At 55.5% G+C, this 26718-nt stretch overlaps 10 protein-coding genes across 10 annotated transcripts; 5 read left to right on the forward strand and 5 right to left on the reverse strand.

The window, feature by feature from the left end:
- Window positions 1–2325: 2325 nt before the first annotated feature.
- On the forward strand, window positions 2326–4554 carry EX895_002243 (uncharacterized protein; the record flags this gene model as incomplete). Its single annotated transcript, XM_029882842.1, has 1 exon — window positions 2326–4554. One exon carries the CDS (start codon window positions 2326–2328, stop codon window positions 4552–4554), a length of 2229 nt encoding a protein of 742 aa, XP_029740987.1.
- A 430-nt stretch (window positions 4555–4984) lies between these two features.
- EX895_002244 (uncharacterized protein) lies at window positions 4985–5683 on the forward strand (the record flags this gene model as incomplete). The annotated part of the gene is made up of 3 exons (XM_029882843.1): window positions 4985–5082; window positions 5164–5558; window positions 5673–5683. 3 exons carry the CDS (start codon window positions 4985–4987, stop codon window positions 5681–5683), a joined length of 504 nt encoding a protein of 167 aa, XP_029740988.1.
- Window positions 5684–5908: 225 nt separating this feature from the next.
- On the reverse strand, window positions 5909–6775 carry EX895_002245 (uncharacterized protein; the record flags this gene model as incomplete). The annotated part of the gene is made up of 1 exon (XM_029882844.1): window positions 5909–6775. The coding sequence occupies one exon, from the start codon at window positions 6773–6775 to the stop codon at window positions 5909–5911; it is 867 nt and encodes a 288-aa protein (XP_029740989.1).
- A 1331-nt stretch (window positions 6776–8106) lies between these two features.
- On the forward strand, window positions 8107–9609 carry EX895_002246 (uncharacterized protein; the record flags this gene model as incomplete). The annotated part of the gene is made up of 1 exon (XM_029882845.1): window positions 8107–9609. The coding sequence occupies one exon, from the start codon at window positions 8107–8109 to the stop codon at window positions 9607–9609; it is 1503 nt and encodes a 500-aa protein (XP_029740990.1).
- Window positions 9610–9693: 84 nt separating this feature from the next.
- Window positions 9694–11619, reverse strand: EX895_002247 (uncharacterized protein; the record flags this gene model as incomplete). Its single annotated transcript, XM_029882846.1, has 1 exon — window positions 9694–11619. One exon carries the CDS (start codon window positions 11617–11619, stop codon window positions 9694–9696), a length of 1926 nt encoding a protein of 641 aa, XP_029740991.1.
- Window positions 11620–12132: 513 nt separating this feature from the next.
- On the forward strand, window positions 12133–13575 carry EX895_002248 (uncharacterized protein; the record flags this gene model as incomplete). Its single annotated transcript, XM_029882847.1, has 4 exons — window positions 12133–12690; window positions 12779–12968; window positions 13074–13147; window positions 13234–13575. The coding sequence occupies 4 exons, from the start codon at window positions 12133–12135 to the stop codon at window positions 13573–13575; spliced, it is 1164 nt and encodes a 387-aa protein (XP_029740992.1).
- Window positions 13576–13644: 69 nt separating this feature from the next.
- EX895_002249 (uncharacterized protein) lies at window positions 13645–14961 on the reverse strand (the record flags this gene model as incomplete). Its single annotated transcript, XM_029882848.1, has 1 exon — window positions 13645–14961. The coding sequence occupies one exon, from the start codon at window positions 14959–14961 to the stop codon at window positions 13645–13647; it is 1317 nt and encodes a 438-aa protein (XP_029740993.1).
- Window positions 14962–15949: 988 nt separating this feature from the next.
- EX895_002250 (uncharacterized protein) lies at window positions 15950–17437 on the reverse strand (the record flags this gene model as incomplete). Its single annotated transcript, XM_029882849.1, has 1 exon — window positions 15950–17437. The coding sequence occupies one exon, from the start codon at window positions 17435–17437 to the stop codon at window positions 15950–15952; it is 1488 nt and encodes a 495-aa protein (XP_029740994.1).
- Window positions 17438–22339: 4902 nt separating this feature from the next.
- On the forward strand, window positions 22340–24385 carry EX895_002251 (uncharacterized protein; the record flags this gene model as incomplete). The annotated part of the gene is made up of 1 exon (XM_029882850.1): window positions 22340–24385. The coding sequence occupies one exon, from the start codon at window positions 22340–22342 to the stop codon at window positions 24383–24385; it is 2046 nt and encodes a 681-aa protein (XP_029740995.1).
- Window positions 24386–24954: 569 nt separating this feature from the next.
- On the reverse strand, window positions 24955–26157 carry EX895_002252 (uncharacterized protein; the record flags this gene model as incomplete). Its single annotated transcript, XM_029882851.1, has 1 exon — window positions 24955–26157. One exon carries the CDS (start codon window positions 26155–26157, stop codon window positions 24955–24957), a length of 1203 nt encoding a protein of 400 aa, XP_029740996.1.
- Window positions 26158–26718: the final 561 nt, after the last annotated feature.

The raw sequence follows: 26718 nt of genomic DNA on the forward strand, positions 1-26718 counted from the left end.
GCTTCCGACAGAGCTGAGTGACCGGGAAACATGCTTGGAGAGGGCAGACTGTCTAGTGAGTGCTGCGACAGACTCGTCGTGGATGTGCTGTCTCGCTGTCGGATTGCATCGCGTGAGGGTGAGCAGCGGGAGGAAGGCGTGACTTTACGGCACTGCGTCCCCATATTGTATCGTCACACGACTGCGTGTGCCAAGGAAGCAACGAAGTATCGGCGATAATGACGATGCGCAACAGTCATTGGTCTCTCGACGTGCGGCTGCCGGTGACTTTGCAAGCGAACAGCGCAGCAGGTGTTGGTTGCACTCGCCTTTGCCGAGCCAAACCAACACTTTTACACTTTTGTGGCCCCGATCTCTTAATTTGCCTGCGGCTGGAGTGTTTCAGCTTGCTTGCCCGCGTTGGGCTCTCTTCCTCTTCCTCCTTCTCAGATTTGCCTTTGTCAACTGCATACAACAACGTCTATCCCATCCTTTTGGTTGCATCTCGACAACCTGGGCCTTGCGCATCGCCATCACCGAACACCACCTCATCGAAGCGCACGCCCAGCCCTCGTCCGCCTTCGATCAGCTGCTCTTCTCCTCGCCGCTCGCGTTCACCAGCACAACATCGTGACCTTGACTGCCCTTCTGTTCTGCTGCACCGATTGCGACCCTCAGACACCTTCTTCTCCCCACACCAGCCACGATATTCAGCACGTGGCCAACCCTGCACCCATCCAGTAATGACGGCCCAGCACGTCTAGACACTGTCCGCTCTTGCTCCTTTTTGACCACCATTGCTGGCACGTGACGCCATCTTTGCACAAACTTGGCAGAGGCGACCATCTTGCTGCCTACAAGCTGCTAAGCTGGGCGTCGTCCAAGCTGGTTGCACCATAACAAACGTTCTCTGCGATGCCACCAGCAACACGGCGGGAGGTCAGGTTGAGTGCCAGTCTTCCTGACCCCTCATTGCAACATGGCGTCACACACTCGATCGAGACAAGTCGCTCTGCGACCATGCTCATACCGAACATGGAATCCATCCTAGAAAACTTTGAGCAGTTCAAACGCAAGCATATCTCCCAGAATCGCGAGATCATCAAGACCAACGCCCTCAATCAGCTCCGAATACGTGAGCTCGAGAATCGCATTCAAGCTCTCGAGGCCGAAAATATCCAGAAGGACATGGACACTGTCACACTCACAGCGCAAGTCAGCCAGCTCCATCACGCCATTGGTACCATTCATACCGGCTGGGAGGCTATTGGTAGAGGTCTCACTCTCAGTGCAGGCCACACTTTCCATCCTTCCGACTCCAAACAATCCATCGGCCTCACGGAACTACCAGCGTCTAACAGAATTACCGTCGAACCCAACCCAAATGCTGCTGCTATCGTTCGTTCCATCGCGAAGCCACCCGAAGGTCACCTAGAGTCTCTCAAAGAGGAGAACTTACACGCCGAGCAGGATGACCGCTCCAAAACCCCTCTCGTCGTCTCAGATCGCAGATCGGCACCCGTTCTAGCCACCAACGCATTCCAAGATGAATGGCAGCACCACTTTCAAGCCATGCAAGCCGCTCAGTCTAGGCAGTCTCCACCAACCCGCACACATACCTCTTCTTGTGGTGCAACCTCTGCACTCGACATGGATGGCGCGCCTTCGCCTATGGGAAGTCCCGAGCTGCCCATGGATCTCGAACATGTCATTGCTGCTGCCACTTCCCGCTCTGCTTCACATCAATGGTCGCTTCCTGGCATCACACCTCTGTCTGCATCCGATATACCCCTCCTCGCGCACTCCAGCTTTTCTGAAGAGAGCGACCCGAGTCACGATTCCTCTCGCCAATCGCTACGCAGATCAGGGCGCAAGTCGAGTCGAAGACAAAGCGGTTACTTTTCTCAAAATGACCTCATCGATTCCTACGCTCCAAATCCAGCGTTTGATTCAGCATCGTTTCAGTCAAGTCCAGCACCAAGCTCTGAGCCCTATCTGCCGTCCGAGACAAATTCCGACACTATGGAGGGTGCAATGGTGTATCGAGGTAGCGATCGGGCTCATTCATATCGTGTCGGCTCGCAGCACCATCCGTCAGCCCTAGCTGATATCACCAACGCAGGATATCACCCACCATCTTCGCCGTATGACCGCACGGCCGCACAACTAGATACCAACGCAAGACCAGCCGATTCGACTCCGCGTAAGCTGGGGCAGTCCTCCAAAGACAGCGTTCCCACCTCGCATGATGAGTCAAGCAGCGCTTCGCCAGGTACTACACACTCACAGGCGCGCACGCCCGGGGGCCGAAAACGTAAGGTACCAAATCACGATCCTCAGGATCCAATGCCAACCCCTGCGAGACTCTTCAGCGCCGATATGCAAGCCACACCGTTCGCGCCATCACATACTGCCGCGGACGAAGAACACGCTTCCCAGACCGGGCGCACTCGAAGGGTACGGAAGAGTATCAACTACGCCTTGCCCAAGCTCAACACAAAGATGCGTAAGCCCGATCCTAGTGACTTGGTCCCCGCTGCCACCCCACACCGCTCCGGCAGCACCACACCGGCTTCGGCTCGTGGCATGGTCGGAAGTACCGGAAACTTGAGTGACATCCGTAGGCTACATGAAGCAGCGGCCTTGCGTCAATCTCCGACGGAGCGCGCCTCGCACATGCGCTTAAACGGCAGCTCGAGCTATCCGGATGGCGACGCCTCGAATGGTGAAGGCGGTGGAGGCGTGTGCATGGCCGACCTGTTCGAGATCCGTCAAGTCGTCAATCAACACGCGACGCAGAGGATCAGCCCTGACGCAGCTGCCGACACTCAGCACGCCTTTTGGAACGCGGAGGGGACGAATGATACATCGGATGATGATTCTCGGGTGACGAGCAACGCTGACCTGGGTGAGCTCGCCGAGCTCGAAGCAGCCATGAGCGATCTATGCACAGCCGACGAGGCGCCACAACAAGTCGATACTCCAAGAGCACCCCAATCATCCATGTGGCCCTCCCGCTCTTCAGCCCAGATGAGTGCCTCCTCCTCGACGGACAGCATGTTGTCACGCACTCCTAGCACAGTCGTCAGCGCCACTGCAACCAAGAGACCTTCACTGCGACGCAAGACGACCACGCTGCCGTCTCGTTCACGTCAATCCTCAGCCGAGCAAGCAATGCAGTCGGAGATGATTGGTGAGTCTGATTCGAGACCGTCCGTCAACAACGGAAGGGACGACTCGGACGTCAAAACTACCTTTAATAAGGTCGCAGAAGGTGCGTTTACATCGGCGACAGACACGGCAAAGACCTATGGGAGCGAGAAAAAGGGCAGTGATGCAAAGAAAGACGCCGAGCGCACCCGCCCTTCCTCAGCAGCATTGTCCTCGACCGAACTCGGGAACGGACGTCCACCCACTGTGTCTGCTGGTCTTGCCGCCGGTATGAAGCCCAAACAGAGGCCAGCCAGCGCAGGCGCTGCTCTGGTGGGCTCACGGTCTGCGAGTGCCTCTTCATCTTTGAGCAGCGGTGTTGACAGACCAAGAACCTTTTCGGGCACCACAGCTGCGAAAGCAGGCCTAACACAATCGTCGGCCTCGAGTAGCTCCGCAGGAAGCACGAGTCGATCCGTGTCCTCAACCTCGTCATCGTCTACCCTGCGAAACAGCCTGCACTCGGCGCTCACAAGCCAGACAAAGGCTACGCCAGGCCAAATGACACCTCGTTTCGGAGCTAAGGGCCTTCCGACTTCAGCAGCATCGTCCCTGTCGACCGAATCGCCGCGCATCGTGGGCACACCGATACTACGTCCAACGCCGTCAATCAGCAGTCTCGCGTCGGAATCGAGTGGCCGGTCGAGCCCAGCGCTTTCTGTTGCGTCGGCAGGCAGTAGCGGCACTCAGCTGTCGACCTCAACTCGTACGTCGCTGAAGATTGGCGCGCCCTCGGGGTCCGCGTCGTCTGCCAAGGCGCAAAGACCAGGAACGGCGGGCTCGATTGCTTCGAGCTCGTCGTCTTCGAGGGAGGGCTTCACTAGAGTAAATGGGCCCGCCCCGAGCGTAGGCGCAAGCGCGGGCAGCACAAGACCACAGCCAGCTCGATCGATGCCCAGCTTGCGTCGGGCCACCGACAAGACGGGTGTGACGTCGACCCCGAGAATCACCGTACGCTCGTCATCGTCGACCATTCCTGCAGCTTCAGTTTCGGGACCCGATTCATCAAACGGTGCAAGCGGCACTTCTACAGCGGCGTCCATCGCTGCTTCCAAGGTGGCCAGAGCAATCTCTTCAACGCCGGTGTCTCGCTCCAAAGATGCGACTTCAACTCCAATGGGCCTTGGAATCGATTTCAACGATGTGTCTGCGGAAAAAGAGCTGAGTACGTTGACGGATGAGATTCAACAGGTGCTGCAGAGGTCTTCGTCTTCGGCAGCGCCATCCTCGTCTCTCTCGTCCGAGGCCCAGTCAAGCTCGCCGACGAGTGCGAGCAAAACATCCAGCGACGATGCATACCTCCCAACCGCGACTATCGCCAAGACCCGTCGCACCAGCCGCCGTGTTAGTGGCATGACAGCCTAGTATATCCAAACAGCCTTCCTCCTTGGCACGTTGCTTACGACGGCAACCTGATCGCAAACACGCTCCTTTTTTCCCTTTGCACCACGGATGTGTGATCCATAATTTGTATTCGTATTCGCTGCATCTTTTTGCTTCTGTATGTGCGCATACCCTACTTGTTCTGTTTTGCAGGTTACAACCAAGGCAGTTGCGAATGACTGTCTGGCGAAAAGATCGAGATTTGAGGACGCAGGCTGGACGGGGAAGATAAATTCGTTTTTCGTGCGAAAAGCGAAGAGTAGAGGCAAGAAAGCGCACCGCGTCTGTGCGTCGTTGGCAATCGATCCTCGCCAACCCTTTCAGTTGGGCGACTTCTTCCACTCATCGACTCACCGATTCGACACTTTTCATTGCTCACGACAGCGGTTTGGCAGTTCAAGAACAGGCCAACATGTCGGCAGCAGCGCTAATCCAGGAACAGGAGCTTCAGCTGCGTGCTCAGTCGTACTATCCGGAAAACGTTGCTCACAATGCCAAGCAGGTAGAATAGTAAGTGATACCAAGTGGGAGGTAGGTGGGGAGCTGATCGCTGACTGTATCTGTACGTTTTCCTTCCGAACGGGCGCTCAGTGTGCGGTCGACAGCGCTGTCGGTAGCGGGCGGAGTGGCGGGCGTGTTAGGCATGACCAACTGGCTCGGCTTTGGATTCTACGTCGTCTCTGTGCTGTTGACCAACCTGATTGTGTTGGGCATCAACGCCAACGTCACTCCCAGCAAATTTTTCATTTCACCATCACCTCCCGCCAAGCCTCTCACCTCCTCGCCATCCAGCAACACCGCCACAACTGCGGCAAGCAAAACCACAAAAGTCAAGTCGGCAGGCAGCGCAAAGCAAGCGTTGTCGATCGACCCAAGAAGCGGCAGCTTCTCTCCCAAGGATGTCGCGGGGTTCCTGGTGAACGGCCTGACAGAGAACGCGTTCAGCTTCATCCTCTGGTGGACGTTTTGGTTTGGTATCGTTCACGGTAAGTTTCGACGCAGTGTATGCAAGAAGACAAGCGTGCAAGCCTACAAGCGTGCAGGCGAGGGAACTGACAACATGACTCTCACACAACCCCGCACGCGCTTTCAACAAACAGTGTACGACTAGCTGCGAGCATCCCCTGGTTTGGTAGCAGCAACGCCCTTCAGAAGAATACAAGCCAATCGCACCGCACAATCAGACTCAATGAGACGACTTGACTCGTGTGACTGGCCAAGTGGCCTGCAGAGGGACAGAAACTGATTGCCAGAGAGAAATACAAGTACAAATGCTGGAGCATAAACAGACATTGAAATACAGAGCAGAACGAGCATCGAGATGCGATGCAAGACGCTATTGTTGGTATTGAGGGTACGAGGGAGGAGCGCCGGGGTTCATGTGAATAGGTGGCGGATTCGGTGGGTATGCTGCGGGTGTTGGTTGCGGTGGTGCAGCGCCTTGGGGGTAGCTAGCGGGTGCAGGGTGCTGTGGTTGCTGAGCGTATGCGTTCCAACCAGCTGCTTGAGGATTGCCATTGGCGGGGATGGCGCCGGCCATGGGACGCGGTGGGGGACCAGGTTGCTGCGGGTACGGCTGTGTGGGAAGCGCGTTGTTCTTTCGAGCCTGCGCAGCGAGTAGCCTCTCTGCAGCAGTGCCGTGCCTCTCGCCATTCTTGCTGTCCTTCTTGATGGCATAGTCGACGGTGATGTTCTTGTTGAGCAAAAACTGGCCGTTGAGCGCCTCGATGGCGGCATCCGCAGCTTCGAAGCTGTCGAGAGACACAAAGGCAAATCCTTTGGGTTCCCCAGTTGCGGGATCTCTCGCCACTTTGGGCAAGCCAAGAATACCGCCAAAAACGGAAAAGGTCTCGTACAGCAGACGCTCGTCGACGGCCGCATCGAGACTGCCGACAAAGAGGTTGGCGCCAATGTCGATCTGTTTGCGATCGTTGGAGGCCTTGTTGACGCGGATAGGTTTGCCGTAGAGCTTGAGGCCGTTCATGACTTTACACGCATAGTCAGCATCTTGCTCGGTCTGAAATTCGGCGAAGGCGTACCCCTGATGTGTCTGGGTGATGCGGTCCTTGGGGAGGTGGAGGTTGACCAGGGGCCCAGCTTGGATCATGAGCTCCCAAACGATGGCGTCGGTGGCGCGATCGTCGATGTTGCCGATGTAGCACGTTGCATCCTGGTTGCGATCGAGCTCGGGTGGGCGCGACATGGTGTATGTTCCACCGAGGGAGCCGTGGTACGAAAGGCAAGTGAGGAGAGAGGTGGAGAGCCAGAGGAGGAGAGCGGAGCAGAAGCTTTCAAAGCATCCTTCTCACTCGCAAAAATTCGGGACGCGGAAAGCACGTTAGTTTGGGGATGGAAAAGCAAGCTGAGTGAGTACCGATACGGTTTAACATCTGGAGCTTCCTTTTGCACGGCTTTCTATTTTTTGTTTTGCCAAGCGACGGACGGTATTTTCAAAGTTCTTCCGACGGCATGCCTGTCTGTCAAGGGGACAACTTGCAGCTGGGAAATTGACCGCTTCGCTTTTTTCGACGGGAAAGGCTGGTCGCAGCTCGGCTCGGGCTCCAAGCCGGCGTGAAATATTCGATCCGAAAGCGGGTAAGACCCCTTACAAGCACTGCTCTTGCTTGATAGGCTGGCAGCCGCGGCAATGCCGTCTGGAAAGCTCGCGTTTGTCTCTGTCTCTGGCTCTTTCCGTGCGTCGTTGGACCGTACCGGTTATTCAGCGGCCCGTTCTATAGGCCGCCCGCCGCCCCCATCCGTCCAATGGGCTGGGTCCAACAGTCGTGTACATACTGTATAGAGTCCAAACTAGGGTTAAGTCGTTGCGGGGTCTGCAGTTGTCAAATCATACTATTAGTATTTTTTTTCTTCTTCTCTGTTTTGTGTTGTTGTCCCCCCGCGGTTCGAAGGCGAGCCTAAGTTTAACCCTGTCGTCAAGCGCACACGCCGTGTTTGCCGACATGCTGAACTCGACTCGCCTCAACACCAACTGCCACTAGCACCGGGGGTTCACACTCTGCCCCGTCCTCGCTTCGCCTTGACAATAGACAGAGTCATACGCGAAGGCTCTTTCGGTCCATCCCTGCTTTGCTCTTCGTGCTTGCTAACAAGAGCGCCTGATCTTCATCCTTGTACCCTCTCGACCACGACTTCCTTTCATCTGATCATCCACTCGATTCGACCTCGACCCAACCTTGGACCCTAAGCCTTGTCCAACTTCATCATCCGATACGCAACTTTATCACGCGGCATTCGCTCCGCCGCTACCGTCCCTTTCGTCCTTCGAAGTTCTGCTAACTAACGCCACACACGCTCGCACTTGTCTCCAAGGCCTATTCCGTAGTGCGCATCCGTGCAACGCTTCGACCCTCGATTCTTGGAACAGAGACGATCCAGCTACATGCTTTTGAGAAGCTTTGATCTCTTCTGTCAGTCTGCCAGCGAGACAGCATAAAAGCCAGCTTGAAGAACAGCCCTACTGCTGCCACCACCGTCATACAATACCCAATCCCGGCTCGCGGCTTCATCTCAACCATGTCTGCAGAACCGCGCGCGGATTCTGCGATAGCGCAGTCGTCTTCATCTCCGGTTGCATCGTCATTACCAACTGCAAAGCCTCTGGACGAGTCAAATTCCGCATTGCAAGCCGATATGACCTCGACTGATCAAGAAAAAAATGCCGTCACACCATCCCATCATGAGTACGACACGGATCTGGAAGCCACCACCTCGCAAGCAGGCATGTCGCTCAAGACTGAACAGGAACTCGGAGAGGCGGTGCTCAAAGCACAAGGCGAAGATGCCGCCATCTACTTTCCAGAAGGCGGGTTCAAGGCATGGCTCTGCGTCTTTGGCGGTTGGTGGTGTACCTTCATCACGTTCGGCTATCTCAACGCCTACGGAATCTTCCAAGACTACTATCAACAGACGACGCTCTCGAACAAGACACCCAGTCAGATCTCATGGATTGGCGCTTTCCAGTACTTTCTCATGTTTGCCCCCGCCATCTTTGCCGGTCGACTTTTTGACCTGGGCTTCTTTCGACCTCTCTTTACCGTAGGGTGTGTCCTCCTCGTCTTCTCGCAGATGATGGTCAGCTTGTGCACCGACTACTATCAGCTCTTTCTCGCTCAGGGCGTCGGTCTGGGTCTTGGCTTTGGCATCGTTTTCAACCTGGCCATCAACTGCCCCGCACACTACTTCAACCGCCGACGTGGCCTGGCATTGGGCATCGTCGCTTCGGGATCGTCAACAGGAGGTATCGTCTTCCCCATTATGGTGCGCAGACTCATCCCACACATTGGCTACGGATGGACCATGCGCGTGGTCGGCTTCTTTGCGCTGTTTGCCGTCATCGTGGCATCGCTCTCGCTCTCGACACGCTTGGCCCCTTCGATCGACGTGCATGACAAGTCCAAGGGCGGATGGAGCCAGGTACAGTGGACGCAGTTTTCGGCCTTCCGCAATCCAGCCTACACGTTCTTTGTGATTGGCGCCTCGCTGATCATGTTTGGACTGTATATGCCCTTATCGTACATGGATGTGTGGTCGTCCACCCACAATGTTCCTGCCAACGGCTACTATTTGCCCATCCTCAACGCCGCCTCGTCGTTCGGTCGAATCCTGCCAGGCCTCGTAGCAGACAAGCTCGGCCGGATCAACACGGTCTTGCCGCACCTTGCTGTCTCGGGTGTGCTCGTCTTCATCTTCCCGCTATGCAGCAACCTGGGCGGCCTGGTGACATTTGCCATCCTCTACGGCTTCACCTCGGGCTGCTACGTCTCGCTCATCCCCGCGTGCTCTTCGCAGCTGGGAAGCACGAGCACGGTGGGCACCAGGAACGGCATGATGTTCTTCCTCATGTCGTTTGGAGGTCTGTTTGGCTTGCCCATCGCAGGCGCGATTCTGGGCGACGTCGACAGTCCAAATTGGTGGGGCACCGCCGCATTTTCTGGTGTCATGGTGGTCCTCGGCACTGCCAGCATTGCTGCTGCCAAGTGGTACGCGGTAGGCGGCAGAATCCGTGGCAAGATTTGATTTATATCATCTACATTTCAAATAGCATTCTTACATGGTCGAAATCGAGAATACAATACCATTCCATTTGTTTGCTCGCATCCTCTAATCTCTTGTGCTGAGCACATTCGTGTGGAAATCCATGACAGCAGCCCAGTAGCCCTCAAAGTCGGATCGACCGATACTGCAGTGAGCCGGAGTATCCCATCTGCGCAGCTCGACCTTGTACTCGGCTGCTCCAATTTGCCTTTCTGCCGCCTTGACGGAGCTGAGCAAGGCTTCCCTGTCGGCTTGCCTCTCCATCTCCACCAAATGTGGCCGAGTCGATCGGAGGCTTGCGAGGTGGTTTGCGTGCTCCTCGACGTATTGCCACGGAATCAGCTTGTCCGCTTTCGTGTAGACGTACATCCTCGGCGGATAGTCCGTCTTCTCGCTCTGCTGCACCTGCTGTTGCTGCTGTTGCTGTTGCTGCTGCTGTGCCTTGGGCGTATACGACGCGGTAACCCAACTCCAGCTCCTCAACGAATTCAATCGCTTCCTCATCAGCTCTCCTCTGCCAGGCTGTCCCGTCACTTTGGTCCAAAGTCCCATCAGATACAGACCAATGTAGACGAAGAAGCGCACGATGGCCCTCAGTCGAGGTCGATTGGCCAGGTGCAAGGTGAAGGCAAAAGATCCCGTCGATGGATTCGCCTTGCCGGGGCTCGAGTCCATGATGAGCGAATGCACTCTTGGTGAAGCACCCTTCCGACGGACCAGTTCGTCCAGGAACAGCGCCAGGTTGCCCGCACCTCCGTCCGAAAAGCTGTGAATCACAAACCCGCCCACCTCGGGCGTCTGCGCCTTGCCGTCCTCAGACGAGGCAGATCGAGCCTCGCTGTGCTCGATCAGCGTCACCGTCGAATCGCCGACATCTTTGGTACTGTCCATTGTGATGAGGGCATCCCCTGTATCGCCTGCGGGGGACGACGAGAGCTCGGCGATGACACGCTGCAGCTGCTGCCTTCTCACCGCTTCGCGCGCACGGTAGGTCTTACCGTCCGACAGCTGAATTACCACCGTCGCATCCGGGAAGAGCACGGTGTAAGGCTGTGCATACTTGGCCACCAGTCGGATCGGCGCATCCATCCATCCGAAGATCACAACATGGCTCGGCGAGCGCGCGAGCCCTTTCTGTTGATCAAGTGGTCGAAGTGGGGCGGGCAAGGCGGACGGATCCAAATCGCGCAAAGCAGCCCTCGATGGATCACTCGGTCGAGAGACGAACGTGTTGTGCTGCATACGTGTAAGTTCAGGTGGGGTGAACGTGGCTGTTGTGGTGACAGGTCTTGCGGCTGGAGCGCCAGGTGCTGATTGCAATGATGAGCTTGCATCCTGAGCAGCTTCGGTAGGCTTATTTACGATTGCATCCGTGACCAAAGTTGGTGCTGCGACCGCTTCTGCCAACGGCTTCTCGTCCGGCACTGGCTCTGATTCTGCAAGGACTGCGGCTACTTCCGCAGCGAACGTCTCATTGTCCTTGGAAGCTCCAGCATGGCGAGTGTCAGTGACAATCTCAATCGGCTCTACTTGAGGTGCAGTCGAAACCTTCTCGGGGCTGTCATCGATAGCGTACGGAGCTGCAGCAGTGCTGGGCTCACGAGGCTCAGCTTTAGCGGTCGTAGAAGATGTCGCTGGCGCCTGCTTCGTCAGGCTGAGGATATCCGTGCTGATGGATGGCGCAGGCACAGACGGCGCCGGCGCTGCCACTGGCAAAGCCGCAACCGATACTGCCGGGCTTCCTGTCGACGACGGTGCAGAAGGCAGAGGTTTGGCAGTGTTAGATGCGATGCTGGCGCTCGAAGGTGCCCTTCTGATCGAGGACGCGGGCGATTTGGAGGGTGTTGCTGCTGCTTCCGAAGACTGCAACGACTCGCTGCTGGCTTGGCGGCTGTGATTCGCCCTAGCTGTGGCTAGCGTCGACTTGGGATGCAAAATGGCCTTGGCTGCCTTGGAAGCCTTGGACGTCTTGGATGATTTGGAAGGCGGCATCGTAAACATGCAACGAGCTGGAAACGAGCTTCCTTGTACCGAAGTTGGGATGGTGTTGAACCGTGCGTAAACGAAGGATGCTGTGTAGGGCAGCGCGCGACGAGATGGAGTAGCGAAGACACAGAACAGCGGCGATGCGGTGGGTAGCAACAGCATGCACGATTGATGTCAAAGTGGAGAGTTCGGTGGTTTGAAGTTAGGATGGTAGCAGGTCCGGCTAGCTACTGAACCGGCACGATTCTCGAGACAGGAATGCCGGGCAAACCGCGAATCAAAGCAACGACATCGCAACACAGGCTGGATAGCTCGCTAATTTTGGGCACAGCGTCGCTTGAGCTCGTGAAAAAGAAAAGGTCCAGAACGAAGAAAGCGCCGGTGTAACAAATAGTTCATTGCGTACGGATGCTCGGTCCGATTAAGCGATGCAAAGCTCTATAATCCTTCTAAACCAGAGCGGTAATCTTGTTCTTCCACTCTCCTCATCTCCATCATCCTCACGATACATTACGCACTATGTTGAGATCATCGCTACGAGCAGCGGGTCCAACGTGCCGCTTCGGTGCTTCGTCCTCGTCGTTGAAGCCTCGCCTACTCTCCACCTCGGCGTCGCGTTTCTCTGATACCACGAATCTGCAGAAGCCCATTGCTTTTGCGTTCGACATTGACGGCGTGCTGAAAGCAGGTCCCAACGTGCTTCCGGAAGCCAAGAGGGCGCTTCAAATCCTCGAAGGCAACAACCCACGAAACCAAAAGATCCCCTACATCTTCATCACCAATGGCGGAGGAAAGCACGAGTCGGCTCGTGCCAAGGATCTCGCCAGAGAACTCGAGGTGCCTGTCACACAAGATCAGGTGATTCAAGCTCATACAGTTATGAAGTCTCTCGTGCCTCTGTACGGAAACAAGCCCATTCTCATGGTCGGAGGCCCAGAGACACCGCCGAACGCTGCCAGAGAAGTCATGCAGAGCTACGGCTTTCAAAACGTCTACACCACTCTGGATCTTCATGCACATGCCCCGGCTGCGTGGCCTTTCTCCACTGTGCATCCCGAGCAACTGCCATATGTTCGAGTGAGTATCGAATGAGACCTTCACTACCAGATTATCCACAGAAGCTGACAAGAACGTCGACACCATTTTGCACCTCTTGTCTCCACAGCGCGACGACTTTTCCAAAGTCGAGTTCGCAGCCGTCCTTGTCTTCCACGACAGCAGAGAGTGGGGCAGAGACACACAAATCATCATCGACATCTTGAGATCGCACAACGGTGTTTTTGGAACCGAGCACCCTCCGACCGAGCCTTTGCCGGACAAGCAGATTCCCATCTACTTTTCCCATGGAGATTTGCGTGAGTGCAGCATCCTTGCTCAGCGAGCAGGCCAGCTACGATGACAGGCTGCATACTCAAACTGACATAACATCGATTGCTTCTGATTTGGCTCGTAACTTTCAGTCTGGGGCAACGACCATAGTGTAGTACGATTCGGACAAGGCGCCTTCCGACTTGCCATCGAGAACGTCTACAAGGTACGTCCCGCTGCCGCTGACCATGAAAACGCACCTCACGCTGACCCTCAGGCTTTGTTACCATCCCCTCGCACCCCTCTGCACAGCACACGACGGGACGCGAAATGCAGTCGACCGTGTTTGGCAAACCTTACCGCATCACGTACGACTACGCCAACGAGCTTCTGCGCCAACACCTCATCAACATTTCCTCCCCCACGTCCGCCACGGCAGAAGCGGCCAAGCTGGTCGGGCCGTCGGTGTGGATGGTGGGCGACAACACCGAGAGCGACATCAAGGGCGCTGTCGACTTTGGCTGGTCGTCGGCGCTCGTTCGCACGGGCGTGTACAAGGACCACAACGGACCGCCCAACTACACGCCGACGATCTTGGTTGATGATGTAGAGCAGGCGGTGATTCAGGCGATTCAGAAGGAGTGGAAGCTTTGATTGCACACGTGTTTTGGTGCTGATAGAGTGCGCAGGTAATGGAAAAAGTTGGTTTGCTTGCGACGTCGTTCACTTCAGATGGATGTTGCCGTCGGAGGCACCCTCGCCGATAACGATGCCTGAGCTACTAAGGATTATGTTGCCGTTACCCGTGCCGTTTTGGTCGGTGTTACTGCCGATGCTCTGGCCGTTGCTGATGATGAGGTTTCTATTGCCATTGCCGTTAGCGCCGCCGGGGCTTTTGCAGCGACAGTGGCTGCCGTTGCTGCTGCCCACACTGTTACCTTGGCCGAGCACGATGTTGTGATTGCCATTGCCATTGCCAGTTCCGCTGGCTCCTCGCGAGAAAGCACGGTTGTTGTTGCCGTTTCCCGAGCCGGTCTTGTTCTTGGTGCCAGCGACAAAGTTCTTGCTGCCGTTGAAGTTTCCGATATCAGCGCCGACGTTGCCGTTGCCGTTGTTGTTGCCGTTGCTCTCGCCCGTATTGTGGTCTCCATTGCGGTTGCCGTTGTCCTGGCCGACATTACCGTTTCCGTTCTCGTTGCCGCTGTCGTTGCCCCAATTGTCGACGCCGTTCTCATTGCCGTTGTTGGTACCAGCATTTCCATTGCCGTTACCGTTACCGTTACGGTCACCTTCGTTGTACTGTCCATTGCCATTACCATTAAAGCTGCCGCCGTTCCCGTTGCCGTTCGCATTTGCATCTCCGTACCCGACGTTGCCGTTGCCGTTATTGTCCCCGTTCGTGAGCCCCCAATTGGCGTTTCCGTTGGCGTTGCCGTTCGACACGCCGTGGTTGGCGTTGCCATTGCGATTGCCGTTGTTGAAGCCGAGGTTGTCGTTGCCGTTGACATTGCCCTGCGCACTGCCGCTGTTGAAGCTTGCGTTTGAGTTGCCGTTGTCGCCACCCGTGTTGGCGTTGCCGTTGTAGTTGCCCTCGCCGATGCCGCTGTTGAAGTCGGCATTGTGGTTGCCGTTCCCGCTGCCGCGGTTGTCGTTCGAGTTGTGGTTTCCGATCAAGTGGCCCGTGTTATAGTTGGCATTGTGGTTGCCGCTGTCGCTGCCGCGGTTATTGTTGCCATTGTTGTTGCCGTTGTTGTCAGCGGGCGAAGGGGAGGTGGACTTCGCCAGCTTCTTCCTGGCATGCTTCAAGTATGAGGTCTTCTTGTGCGTGGACCGAGAGAGCCACGGTCCAGCAGCAGCCAAACGCCGGCTGTGGAACGTCCTCTGCATGCCGTTACTGCTTCCACGGTCCCAAGAGCCGATGCTAACACCATTGGGGCTGGTGTGATGCGTGTCATCCCTCGATCGGGTTGCCGGCAGCGCAGCGACAGATGCTGACAAAATAGCCACAACGGCCACGATCAAGTGGCGAGAGACCTTCATGATCAAACTGAAGCTTCTTTCGACAAGGTGGTGGCGGGTGTAGCAATAGGAGAAGTGCACACGATGCTGTGCTTTGCTTGAGGTAGCGAAGGGCAAATCCAGGAGTCGTTGAGAGTAGCAGCTGAAGGTTGGATCTGCGAAGATGTGTATATGTACGCATGAAATAGCTGTCAAGTGAGCCGGACGAAGAGCCCTGCAGCGTCATCGCAGAAAAAGGCATCAAAGCAGTAGCAGTGCCCGCGAAACCCCTCCTCAAGAGCGGAGCAGAACCACGACCGTAAGTTCCACTGTTTCCAGGCAAGGAGTGGATGGTTCTCAGAGTAAAGGTCTTGGAGAGCAGGACGAGCGATACGCGCTCAAGAGTCAAAGTTGAAGAAGATGTTGGGAGACTCACCAGTCTCATACTTCACGGCTGCCGACAAATGTTCGCCCCACGCTCTGCTGCGAGAGGCACAGCGACATCGAGAAGACACTTTCTTTTCGGCCGCCGGTCGTCTGATCTTCCCGAGCATAACGCTGAATGCAAACTAACGCTTACCACAGAAGCAAGGCGTTGGCCTTTGATTCTCGACTTGGAGCCATGAGTATGACGTGTGGGGACGACAGAATTCCCGCGGGACGCGATCGGGGTGTACGCGGAACGTTCTCCGTTGCAAGCAAGCTTTTCGGCTCTCGCACATTCGATGCGATCTCGATGGTCGAATCTTGTCAGCAAGTAGTCAGTCTCTCAGTAGACTCCTTCGGAAATCACCGCGCAGCCTGGTGTAGTGATGCGCAGGCGCCCTTCAGACATTTTCCTTACGTCTTACGTCGATTTGCACAAAAGTACACACACTCTCCCGTACTTGAATGGTCATACAGCCTGCTACTGATTTGAACACGACAAGACAGGCCGAAAAAGCAGTACGACTTTGCTACAGCAGAACAGACAAGACCGTGGGTATCTATACAAGGCAAAGCATACACAAATTCACAACAAAGAGCGGCTTCACGTACGCAAGAAGTGGAAGAACCCCCTCGCGAAAGCAATGCAAGCATCATCAACGACTCTGGACCACACGTCGCAAGCAAGGACGGACAGCGGCACCATAGTAAAGAAAAGAGCAGCGGTGATCTGAGCTGGGTTGGTCCAACCAAGCCCCTCGGTGAGGTGGTGGTAGAACAAGCTGCCGATGCTGAGCATCACCGTGCCCGAGACCATGGCAATCGAGAAGCCGAGGCGGCCAAAGTATGTGAAAAACCGAGCCGAGAACAGCTTCTGGAGCGCAGGGCTAAGCTCAACAAGCACCAGCAGACCAGTTGCAAGCAGCCAGTCATCCCATCGAGGGTAGGCAATGTTGTTGTAGTCCCAGTGGCGGTTGAGCGAGCCCGTGTTGAGGTCGATGTGACCAATGTAGTCATCGTAGTACTTGCCCGGCAGCGCGGCGATCCACAAGTACTTGAGCACGACCCCAAGCACCACAAAGAGGGTAGGCACCAGCTTGGGGTTGAGGAACTTGGTCTTTTCCGAGTTGAGCGGAATGCCCTCCTCGGGCAGTAGCTGCTTGTAGACGGTCGAGTACTCGGCAATGGCGAGACCGGTGAGCGTGTACCACGACCAGCGACCCATCCAGGCTGAGAGCAGGATGAACCCGATCAAGCCAGCGTTCTTCCATCGGAAGATGGTGAAGGGGATCACCCAGGCGTAGACGGTAAGCACGTACGTCTGCTGGAAGACGACCGAGGTGAACCACATGATGCCGCCAGGGGGTATGTACGAGCTCGCCACCGAGGTGGTGTAGGCGTAGGGTGCAAACACAAACGAAACCACCGTGTTGACGTACTCGACAGTCGAGGCCCATACCTTGGGAGGATGCGCGAGCGGGTTATCGAGCTTTTCTGCCAACACTGAAGCATACTTGAAGCCGTTGAGGGCGGCAACGACCGAAGTGAGCGCCAACGCGATGGCAAGGGGGAGGATCAGGCGGATTGGACGGCGCATTCCTGGACCAGCCAAAGTCAGACCGTCGCGCCTCTCGAGGAAGGTCTGCATGCCCACTCGACCCATGAGGATGATGTACATGTTGGCCTGGAAGCTACCGTTGAAGAAGAGCGGGCTAAGCGACTTGCGGAGCGTGTTCATCCACTGCGGGCATGACCTTGTAAGTTCTGCCGGAAACGTGCCGTCAAAGTCGCGATCCGTCACGATGGCAGGCGCAAAGAGGCGAAAGAAGACCCAGAGAAGCGTCTGAAATGCAATGAGACCGCGAATACCCTCGAGGTAGGTGATTCGGTGCTTGCGTTTGCGCCCAAGATCAGCCTCATCGTTGTCGATCAAGGGCTTGGGTGTGACGTCGAAGCGGGCATCGCCTTTGAGGATGGTGTAGCCACGCTCATCGCGTTCGGGAGAGTAAGGCTTGTCGACACCGGAAGCAGCCTCGACGAACACAGGAAGGTCGAGCGGTCTGAGCGCCGAAACTCGTTTTGATGCGTCCATGTCTGCGTGTAGGTGTGCCTGACAGATGCCTATCGATGCAGGAAAGGGTTGGCTAAGGAGGAGCGCTCGAGCTGCAGATATATTGAAGAGAGACACGTAGGGGGGACAGCGTTGCGTCGGAAGATCGTCGTAGTTGCGCGAGCAGGTATATATGGAGGGTACGCGCCTCAAGGGGCTGAATCAGATGGAACAGGTCAGTGCTTAGCTACAAGCAAAACCGGAAGAACAGGCGCTTGACTCTGCAGGCACAGTGGAGGAGTCGAAGCACAAGCCATGGCTCTGCAGTCTAGTTTGTTGATTCAGAGACACCATGCATCGGGTCATGATTCAAGACTAGTGTGGGCTGGGCGTTGTGCAACGTCGACGGAGGTGTCAGTCTGACTGCAGGTGTTCGCCAAGTGTTCAGCGGCACTCCAACTAGCCACGACGAGGCAGCCAGAGATTTTGCGTGCACAGAGATACATAGACTCAGGTGGTACTCTGATGAGCGCAAATTTTGGGTTAGAGAAAGGCGCAGGCGATGTCAACTCACTGCAAGCGGAAAGCGGCTAGGAAGGAGCAGCACCAGCAGCGCATTTCTCCACAACGGAGGCTTAAATTGAAGCGGCCACAGGCGGGGCGTAAAATCAATTCTGGCCTCCGCCTGTTCTCAGAATGAACGAAAGCGGTCGAGATGCTCGGTTTCTGATTTCTTTGCTTTTTCAATTTTCGTTTTCGTGCTTTGTTTGCAAGTCGGCCCGCTACTACTTACTATAGGCTGCAGTTGCTGCTCCACAAACCAGCAGACGACGGACTACTCTGCAGAAAAACCTTGTCTACACCTTCAGGCTGGACTTGGCCTCTACTGTAGCAGCAGTGTGAGACCAGAATTTCCTCTCCAAGATGCAGAGTCGACCAGGATAGATAGGTGGTCGTCATTCATTCAAGTCTGCGAGCGGAGAGTGAATATGTCAGCGGCGGCGCCTATGGTCTCGCGTCTGGGGGGCGTGTTGCATCACCTCTGCTCGAAAGGCAAGCAGACGCCACTGGTACGCTGCGTGGATCGCCGCTAGGCAAGGGCAGCTTGAGTCGCAGTGTCTCAGGCGGAGATGAAATAGGATTCTCGCTGTTCCACCACGATGGTTTCAACCGTGTGATGTGGGGCGGCTAACGCTTTGGACATAACCAAAGGGAAAGCCCGAAAGGCTCGCATTGTGAGACAGCCTTCGACGTGGGCTCTGACGCCTGGAATACTGTCAAAAATCCAAAAGGTCTGGATCGCGATGCAAGAATCGAGTACAAAAACGCAGAAGCTCAAATACAAACATTTCTTAAACGCGTGTGGTCGTGCGTGGCGGCTGAATCTGCAGCGGTGCATGCGGTACGCCTTGTTTCGGATTTTGAGACCAACTCGAAGGCCGACCTTGCCGTGGCCTTCCTCTACGTACACTGTGCTTGTTTCGATCGAGTGGTTGCATGTGTATTCTGTATTCTGCATAGCAGTCTGACTTCTGCATGGGCAGCGCCAGCCTGCCTTACTCTTCGGCAATTGCGCTTCCCCAGCCTTCATCACCACTCCAGGACAAAGTCATACCCAGCCACAGACAGGCCCTCGCGGCCAATTCTTGGTCAGTCATGCTGTCAACTTGGCGGTTCCCCAACAGGGTCAAGGTCAAAAAAGCGTCTCCAAGTCAATATACTAATATAGCTCGCGGCAGCCTCGTCAGTTCTCAACTCAAGAAATCAGCATGTTGCGCAGGCTCGCCTGCAGAAATCCGGCAGCAGGAATACCCAGATGCAGAGTGACTTACATAAATCACGGACTAGACTGATTTGGCGGGGCGAGAACGGTATGTACCCACTTGAAAAGGTACGGTGGTTCGAACATAGCGTAGAAGGTGTGCAGCTCCAGGGGCCGACTTAGGTCTTTCGTGTCTTTTGGCCGGACATACTGTATCTGTTGGAAAGGACCCTAACGAAATTACCAGAAAAAAGGTACCAAAAAATAGCTGAAAAATTCTTGGAAAAAATAAGGTACTGTATTGAAATTTGCTCTACTGTAAGTGATGGTTCGGACACATTAGTGAGCACGGGAGCAGCTTTACGCGTTCCGAGGCAAAGACTGTGGCTGACAGAAGCGAGCTGGGTTCATTCATGAGGCCCAGGCTTTCGCTCGACGGAGTGGGCTGGCAAAAACCGCGCCTCTGTTTGGCAAAAGCCTCCCGAGACACGCTCTCAAGCCTATGGTGGCGTCCACAGTTGGCTGACGAAGCGACAACTGGCGAAAAAGCGAACATTCGGATGCGGAAGCACAAAAGATAGGCAACAGTAAGCACCAGCGTCTGGACGCTAGTCTGAACATCAATCTTGGACCGGCCTGTGGAGAAATTGGCCAGTCCAAGTAGAGCAGGCTAGAGATGAGACTCTGCGCGAAACGGCGCCAGAGCGACTAAGAAAGACATGCAAGCAACCGACGAGCTCATCGCTATCTTCCGGAACTGGGTGAGAGAATAGCTCTTTGAAGTCGCAGCGCTTATCGTGAAAGCTTGCATCAGTCGGCAGCGTCTTCCCTGTTGACGCCGTATTTCGAACACTCATGCAATATCTCAGTGCCAGCTGGAGTGTGCAAGTTTGATCGACAATAGGTTGACTTCAGTCTAAAGCTCTGTATGCAGAGGCCCAAGAACCTAGTCCAGGGCGGGAACCTGATCGATCACAACGTGGCGCAGCAGGATGTACATTATTGCAATCTCAGCGCGACACTTGGCTCCATGGTCCAGAACGAGATCACGGCCAGATCTGCATCTACTGGCTACTGTCTCAATGAAAGTTTAATCTCAGTCGCTCACCTATCTGGCAAGGCTCGCATGCAAAGGTGTGAGAGCACGGTCTGCTTTGTGCTAAGCGGGGCTACCTCTTCTTGGGAAAGCTGCTTCTGTTGCATCCAGTATCGTTGCACTGACTGGATTTTGGCCATTGCACTTTCAGTAGCTCTGTTCCCTGTTCTCTATTGCCAGCTCACGTGGCAGTCTCAAGGTTGAAACTGCGCATGTTGTTCATTCGGCTGCTCGTATGTTTCTCTTCAAAGTGGATTCTGCCTTGCATATGTGTGATTTTCTCGACCAGATCATCTTAACATGGCACTACCCGGCCATGATTCGACCAGGTACAGCAAACAAGGTCAGAACGCCAACTGCAGGAACACAGCACACTAGGACCTCGCTTAGAGACGCGTGAGAAATTGATCCTTGGCTGTCAGACATCGGGTGTTCTTGTCTCTTGGCGAACTATAATGGGTTTTCTTTCATGCATCACACAAAGCGCTTTGCTTTTCGTTGGACGGAACAATACGGAACTGCTTTCGATAGCTTGCCCTAGATGCCAGACGAGCGCTTAGGTGCCAACGACGATCAACTGCAGACTGCATTGGAACGTGACGATCGAAACGTATTGCTTAGGCGTCCATTGTAAGTACAGTACTTCTGCATCTGAAGCTTGTTTGCTGCATGCAAACTTTGGCGGAGAGAGAGCTGTGCCCGCGACTGTGTCCTGCAGTCGGCACACGCGGCTCGAAAAATCGGAATCTGCAGTTTTGAGGCTTTTTTGATAGAATAAAAAATGCGCATGAATTATGGATCGACACGCGCGAATGTGGCTTCGAATCCAAAGACTTGGCTTTGCTGCAAGCTTTCTGGCAAAGCCCACCCGAGACAATCGTCATCTGGGTTTGCAAAGAGGGGCTGACTCGTTGGCTTGCCCTGGAATACTCACCTCTCCGCACGTTGGGTTCGGCTTCTGAAGCTTGTCCGTCGTGAGCGTGTTTCTGAATCGCATAACCGTCAGCGGCTTGGTAAAGGCCGAATTCGTTTTGTGACCATTGACCCCTCCGATCCGTGCGATCTGCATTGTTTCAACTGCAATCGGCGCATGCGTGTTCATTGTCCAAGATGCACACAGACGTGGGCGGAATGGCGTTCAAGCCCCGCAGTGACACCAGCGTCGTCGTCTTGCAGCTTATCTGTTCGTCCGTACTGCTTTCTACAGTGAAAAGCTTTCTACGGTGAAAAGCTTTCCACGGCATATCCACTTGAGTAAAAACCCAGCAATCGATCACTTCTGTCCTGTCTTTCGTCGGACATTCCGTGCAACGGGTAGATCATGCTACTGTGTTATATATCGGAACTGGCACTGCGGCTTGAAAATCTGCGGCATGGAAGTGTGCGGCATGGGGAAATTGAAAGAAAAAGCCAACTGAAAATGAAAAGGAAATTATAAGGAATCAAGGTTTCCGCTCCGACAGGCCAGGCGAGACAACTTTGCACTTGGCCGCCACGAGTCGAGCTCAGTTTCAAGCCTTTGCTCGCCGTCTGCAAAAACGGCAACTGATGTCGAGGCGGAATGTCTTCCAACTAAGACACTCTGCCGTTTCGAGCCTCTCGACGCTTGCCCAAAGCCACAAAGTCCACTTCACGCCATGTCTTCATCATTACAGCAGCCTGGAATCGGCTACCAGTTGCCCTTCTCACTTGTCGTGTGCTCTGCTCGCCCGCAATGTGGGAATCCTTACCTGCCGCTCCGTTTTCGCCTTGCCCAAGTGAATCTGGCCATACTGGACGTCTATTGTCGCGCTTCCATCCTCAGCTGTACCAGACTAGTCCACGAACTGGCAATGCCAGCCGTTTGCTCCTGAGAGTGTCTCGTTGCATGCGATCCGCGTGCAGCAATGACCATGAGCCTTACTCACTCATGGCACTTCCATATAAGTCAGTCAAATACCTAATCGACATCTTGGACCATCTGCCGAACTCGTTTTCGTTCCCCATGCCCCTTACAACCTACTTCCCGCCGAGTCCTACATATAATCCTGCCGGTTCAACTGAGGGCTCTCTCTTCACCATCTATCCTCTTTCCGGCAGCTCCACAATGTCCAACTACACACATGAGCCCGCCTCGCCACGCTCCCTGGGCTTCAGCGAGTCGAGCTTCTCCAGTCCGCGTTCCATGTACACTGGCTCCGTCCGTACTGCTTCCACTCACAGCTCCAACTCGGACGAGGAACCAGCAGTTCTTCGCGTCGTCGCTCCCCGCGCCAAGCGCCCCTTTTCGGGACCTCGTAACGTCCCACAAGAACCCACTGCTCTCGGCTTCACGAATGTCGACTACCTCCAAGATGTGCTCAAGTTCGACTCTTTCAATCATCCTGGCGGCAGCGATGCTTCTCTCGAGGACCTTCTCATCCTCTACCAGAGCAACCTCGCCGTCTCTGCCCAGAGACCCCTGCACCCCTCGGCCCGTGCTGCCAAGGTCGACTCAATTGGCGAGCAGGACGAGCTCGAGCTCATCGACGAACATCCACGATACACTCGCGAGCAGAAGGGCAAGTCAGTCGAGTTGAGCGACTCGGACCAGAGTTTTTCTTCCTCACCACCTGCTTCATCTACCCAGAGCAGCCTATTCGGCGAAGCCCCAGCCTTCCCCTCGTCGGGTCTCTCGCGCGAAGACATTGTTTTCCGCATCGCCCACCCCAACCAGGAACCTCCTTCTTGCCACGCTGCTCAGTCCGCTCTCGCTAAATCCTTTCCTTCCCTTGTCGAACCTCCCGCTCGGATGTTTGGCGAAAACGGCGCACCACTTCCCCCTACCAAGAAGGAAGAGATTTCTCCTGCTGAACGTGCTGCTCGCCAGGAAGCGCTCAAGATCGAGCTCAAGGGCAGCAAGACTCACTCGCTCGTCAAGGCCATCGTCGTCCTCGAAAGTCGCACTGCCCTCTGGAAGAGGATTGCCAGCATCGACAAGTCTTCCACTAACTCGACTACCTTGCCCCTGCTCCCCGAGTTGCCCAACCCTTGGGACATCGAGATCACCCACGAGGGACTCGACATCAGCACCATCAAGTCCAAGACGCGCAAGATCTTTGAGCTGCCGCGCTCCAAGACGTTCGGCGCCTGTCGCAAGTGCTCTGGCTCGGGCAGCGAGACCTGCCGCACCTGCCGCGGTGACGCTGGCAACGAGTGCTTCTGGTGCTCCGGCTCTGGCATGCAGAAGGGTCGCCGCCGGTGTGGCCGCTGCCAGGGTCAGGGCAAGCTGAGCTGCATGGCTTGCCACGGTGACAAGGCGTCCACGTGCCGCTCGTGCGAGGGTGCGGGCTGCGGCGAGTACTCGGCTTTTGTCGAGGTCAAGATGCGCCGCATCGAGGTTCCTGCCGTTTCGGTCGCTGACCTTCTCGGATCTTCGCGCGCCTATGCTGCCAACGCCAGGCCCGAGGTGGTCAAAGCTGCCGCGATCGACATGCTGTGGGAGCTCGTCAAGATGCTGGCTGCCAAGGCCAGCGTCAGAGCCAAGCGTCCGTATTTGCCTGTCTCGGCTGTGTGCACATGGGAGAAGACCATCTCGTACCTCGCCCAGGTTACTGCGATCCAAAACGCCAAGTTCAAGGCTGGCTCCAAGCAGCCATTCCGACCCGAGGGCCTCCACCGCCGTGTACCCACCAAGACGCGCTACTTTTCGCTCCCCACCGATCCTTCGCTGCCATACGCTGAGCTCACGCTCGACCAATTTGTCAAGCAGAACGTCCCCGAGAAGGACGTCGTCCAGGTCGGCCATGCTACCGGCGTGCACAACGTCTCACATCGTCTGTCGGTCATGCTTCTGGGTGAGGTCTCTGCGCCCTCTACTCCACAGCTCTCGTCGGGCGGCTCGTCGCCCAAGATCTCGAGCGACTATTCTGACCAGGTTACCAGTGCTTCCGATGCTGTCATCTCAAACTCAGTCCCAGTGACACCTCGTGGCGGTTCTCCTACTGGATCGCTCCTGATGCGACCTAGAAGCGCACGGCCCATGAGCCCGATGCGCGCTCCTCCAGCTCAGTTCAACTCGGACGAGCTTAGAGTCAAGATGCTTCGTCACTCTTCCAGACTTTCGCGCACCAACTTTAGCCGCCCGCTCACTGCGCCTGGTATCCCAATCTAGACGGCCTTTTCTCTTCTGTTGTCGATATTTGCTGTTTATTTCCGGTGGCATCAATATACCTGATCCGTGTCGAGATGCTCTCCTTGTATGCGTGTGGCACTTGCAGTGGAGGGGGCTTGAGGCCGAACCAAGTCTTTGTCGAATCTCCGCTCGCTTTCCCCATGTGAGCACCCGGTTGGTGACCGCCTCAACTGGCAGTGGCGGGACGAGACGAGAAGGTAGACTGTACCCCGCATTCTGCCCCGGTTTGATCGTGCTTTCGGCGGCGTCGAAATATTTATTGGGACTCCGACGAACGCCCACTCCTCGCCATGTTTCTGCCATGTCTCGTCTCAAAGCTGCGACCGCATGCAGGAACTCGGCGCGGATGCATAGAAAATGCGGGGGAAACCAGACGATTCTGAACAGTTCGAAGAAAGGCACAGTTGGGAGGGTCGAGGGGTCAGCACCGGCCGATGCCGTTCCGCTGCCCTAAGTCGAGAGAGCACAGATGCTGATTGCGAAAACAAGCTCATATTCAAAAAAGTTCATGCCAACACGAAAGTACAATACATGTCAAGGATTGACACTCAACTGGAACGATGCTCGGGGACGAAGCTCACTTTTCCAGGCGGGTACTTGGTCAAGTTGGCGTTGTCTGGCGAGAGCTGGATGTAGCCGATTCCCAACTCGTCCCAGACGTGCTGGGTAACGCCGTACTCGGAGTCGTAGTCGAGCTGAGTGTAAGCCGAGTACTCGCTGACCTGAGTGCCGTTAAGGAATGTGACCCAGTGAATCGAGTTGTCCGATGTGTTGTACTGGATAACGTCGAGGTTGGACGTGGCGGCTTCTTGGGCATCGGCGGTCGCGTAGCCGCACGTCTGCAGCTGCAGACCCATGATCCAGGGTCCTAACCCTGCACCCTCCAATGCGTAGCACTGGAACTTGCTGTGCAGAAGCTCGGTACTCGGGCGGAGACGACCGTAGACGACGTCGCCTTCAGCCTTGATGCCCGCAGGCGAGTAGTCGCACTGTTCAAATACGAACTTGTCCGAGGTACTCGCATCTGCCTCCCAACGCGCGTTCAACGGCCCGTTGTACTGGTTGGAGCTCGACGTCTGATTGTTGAAGTTGAGCTGACCAATCAGGTGAGAGGCGCAGTTCAGAGCTGGATCATCGGTCGGCGCCGGTGCAGTGACCGGAAGGTTGCCTAGCGGCAAAGCCAGCGACGTCGCCGGAACCGTGGTGAGGTTGGGTGTGTAGTCTACCAACAACTTGCCCAGAGTACCGTCGAAAGTGAGCCTGTTGTACTGGGACTTGAGAGTGTAGAGCGGTGGCTGGGTACTGTTGACCGCCTTACTGTTCTCTCCGTTGAAGTAGCCGGGCAAGGTATTGCCTCCGTCGTAGTCGCTGTAATACGCAAATGCCTGCGTGGCTGAAATGTCTCCACCATTGTAGGTGCATGGCTGGAATGAAAAACTTGCGTTCTCCTCATCGAGCGCGCTCGCGGTCAGGCATTGCGTCGCGTCGGTAGCATTAACCAAGTATCCCTGGCCCTGTACCTCGTACTTGCCATAGTTGTCGTATGAGCAGATAGCCACTGCAAAGTTGATTGGATTGGCTCCTCCGATGACAAAGTCGCCGTCATCGCCAAGACTCAGAGCGGTGTCGTTAAAAGTGAGTTGGCCCCACTGCCTGAGCTCTGGCTGGCAAGTAGAGGCGACTGGAGCTGCGGTGGTCAGGGCAGCTGAGCCCAGGAGGGCAGAGAGAAGTAGTGCTCGGGGGAAAGCCATCTTGCTTGCTGGATTGCTTGTCTGTGTGTTCCTGAGTGTGTGGAGGAGCTGTTTGGGTTGGATGATAGTGGTTGGCTGTTCGATGGTCAAGATGGGTGACACTATATACTTTTTCGGTGGCGAGTCTCCATCACACTGTACGCCTTGTAGCGAAAGGCAAAGACCATGCACCACCTGCTTCTTTGCAGCGTAGCAGGCCTTGGTTCGAACCGTATACGAAGCGGAGGTTCCGGCGGAAGTGCTCGGATCGCTGCGTGACCACGGCAGCGTAAATCACCGGCATTCCTTCTTAACGAAGCTTTCAACGTCTCGACGGTCTCAACACGTCATCCAGGAGGTACGCAAACGAAAAAGGTTCTCTAGAAGAGAAGGAAACCTTTCGGAGTTGCGACGCACTCGGGTCAGCATCGGTGGAAGCGCCGAATTGCCCCACAATTTAATAGGTGCCAAGGCCGGACGGATCAGCAGTACACCTGCCGAGTCGATCCATTGCTGACCGCAGCGGTACGGGTGCAGTGTTGAGGATGCACAAACTCTCTAACCCGTGTTGAAGATAGCGTA

This window comes from Sporisorium graminicola, chromosome SGRAM_13, assembly GCF_005498985.1.
Source record: "Sporisorium graminicola strain CBS 10092 chromosome SGRAM_13, whole genome shotgun sequence".
NCBI lineage: Eukaryota > Fungi > Basidiomycota > Ustilaginomycetes > Ustilaginales > Ustilaginaceae > Sporisorium > Sporisorium graminicola.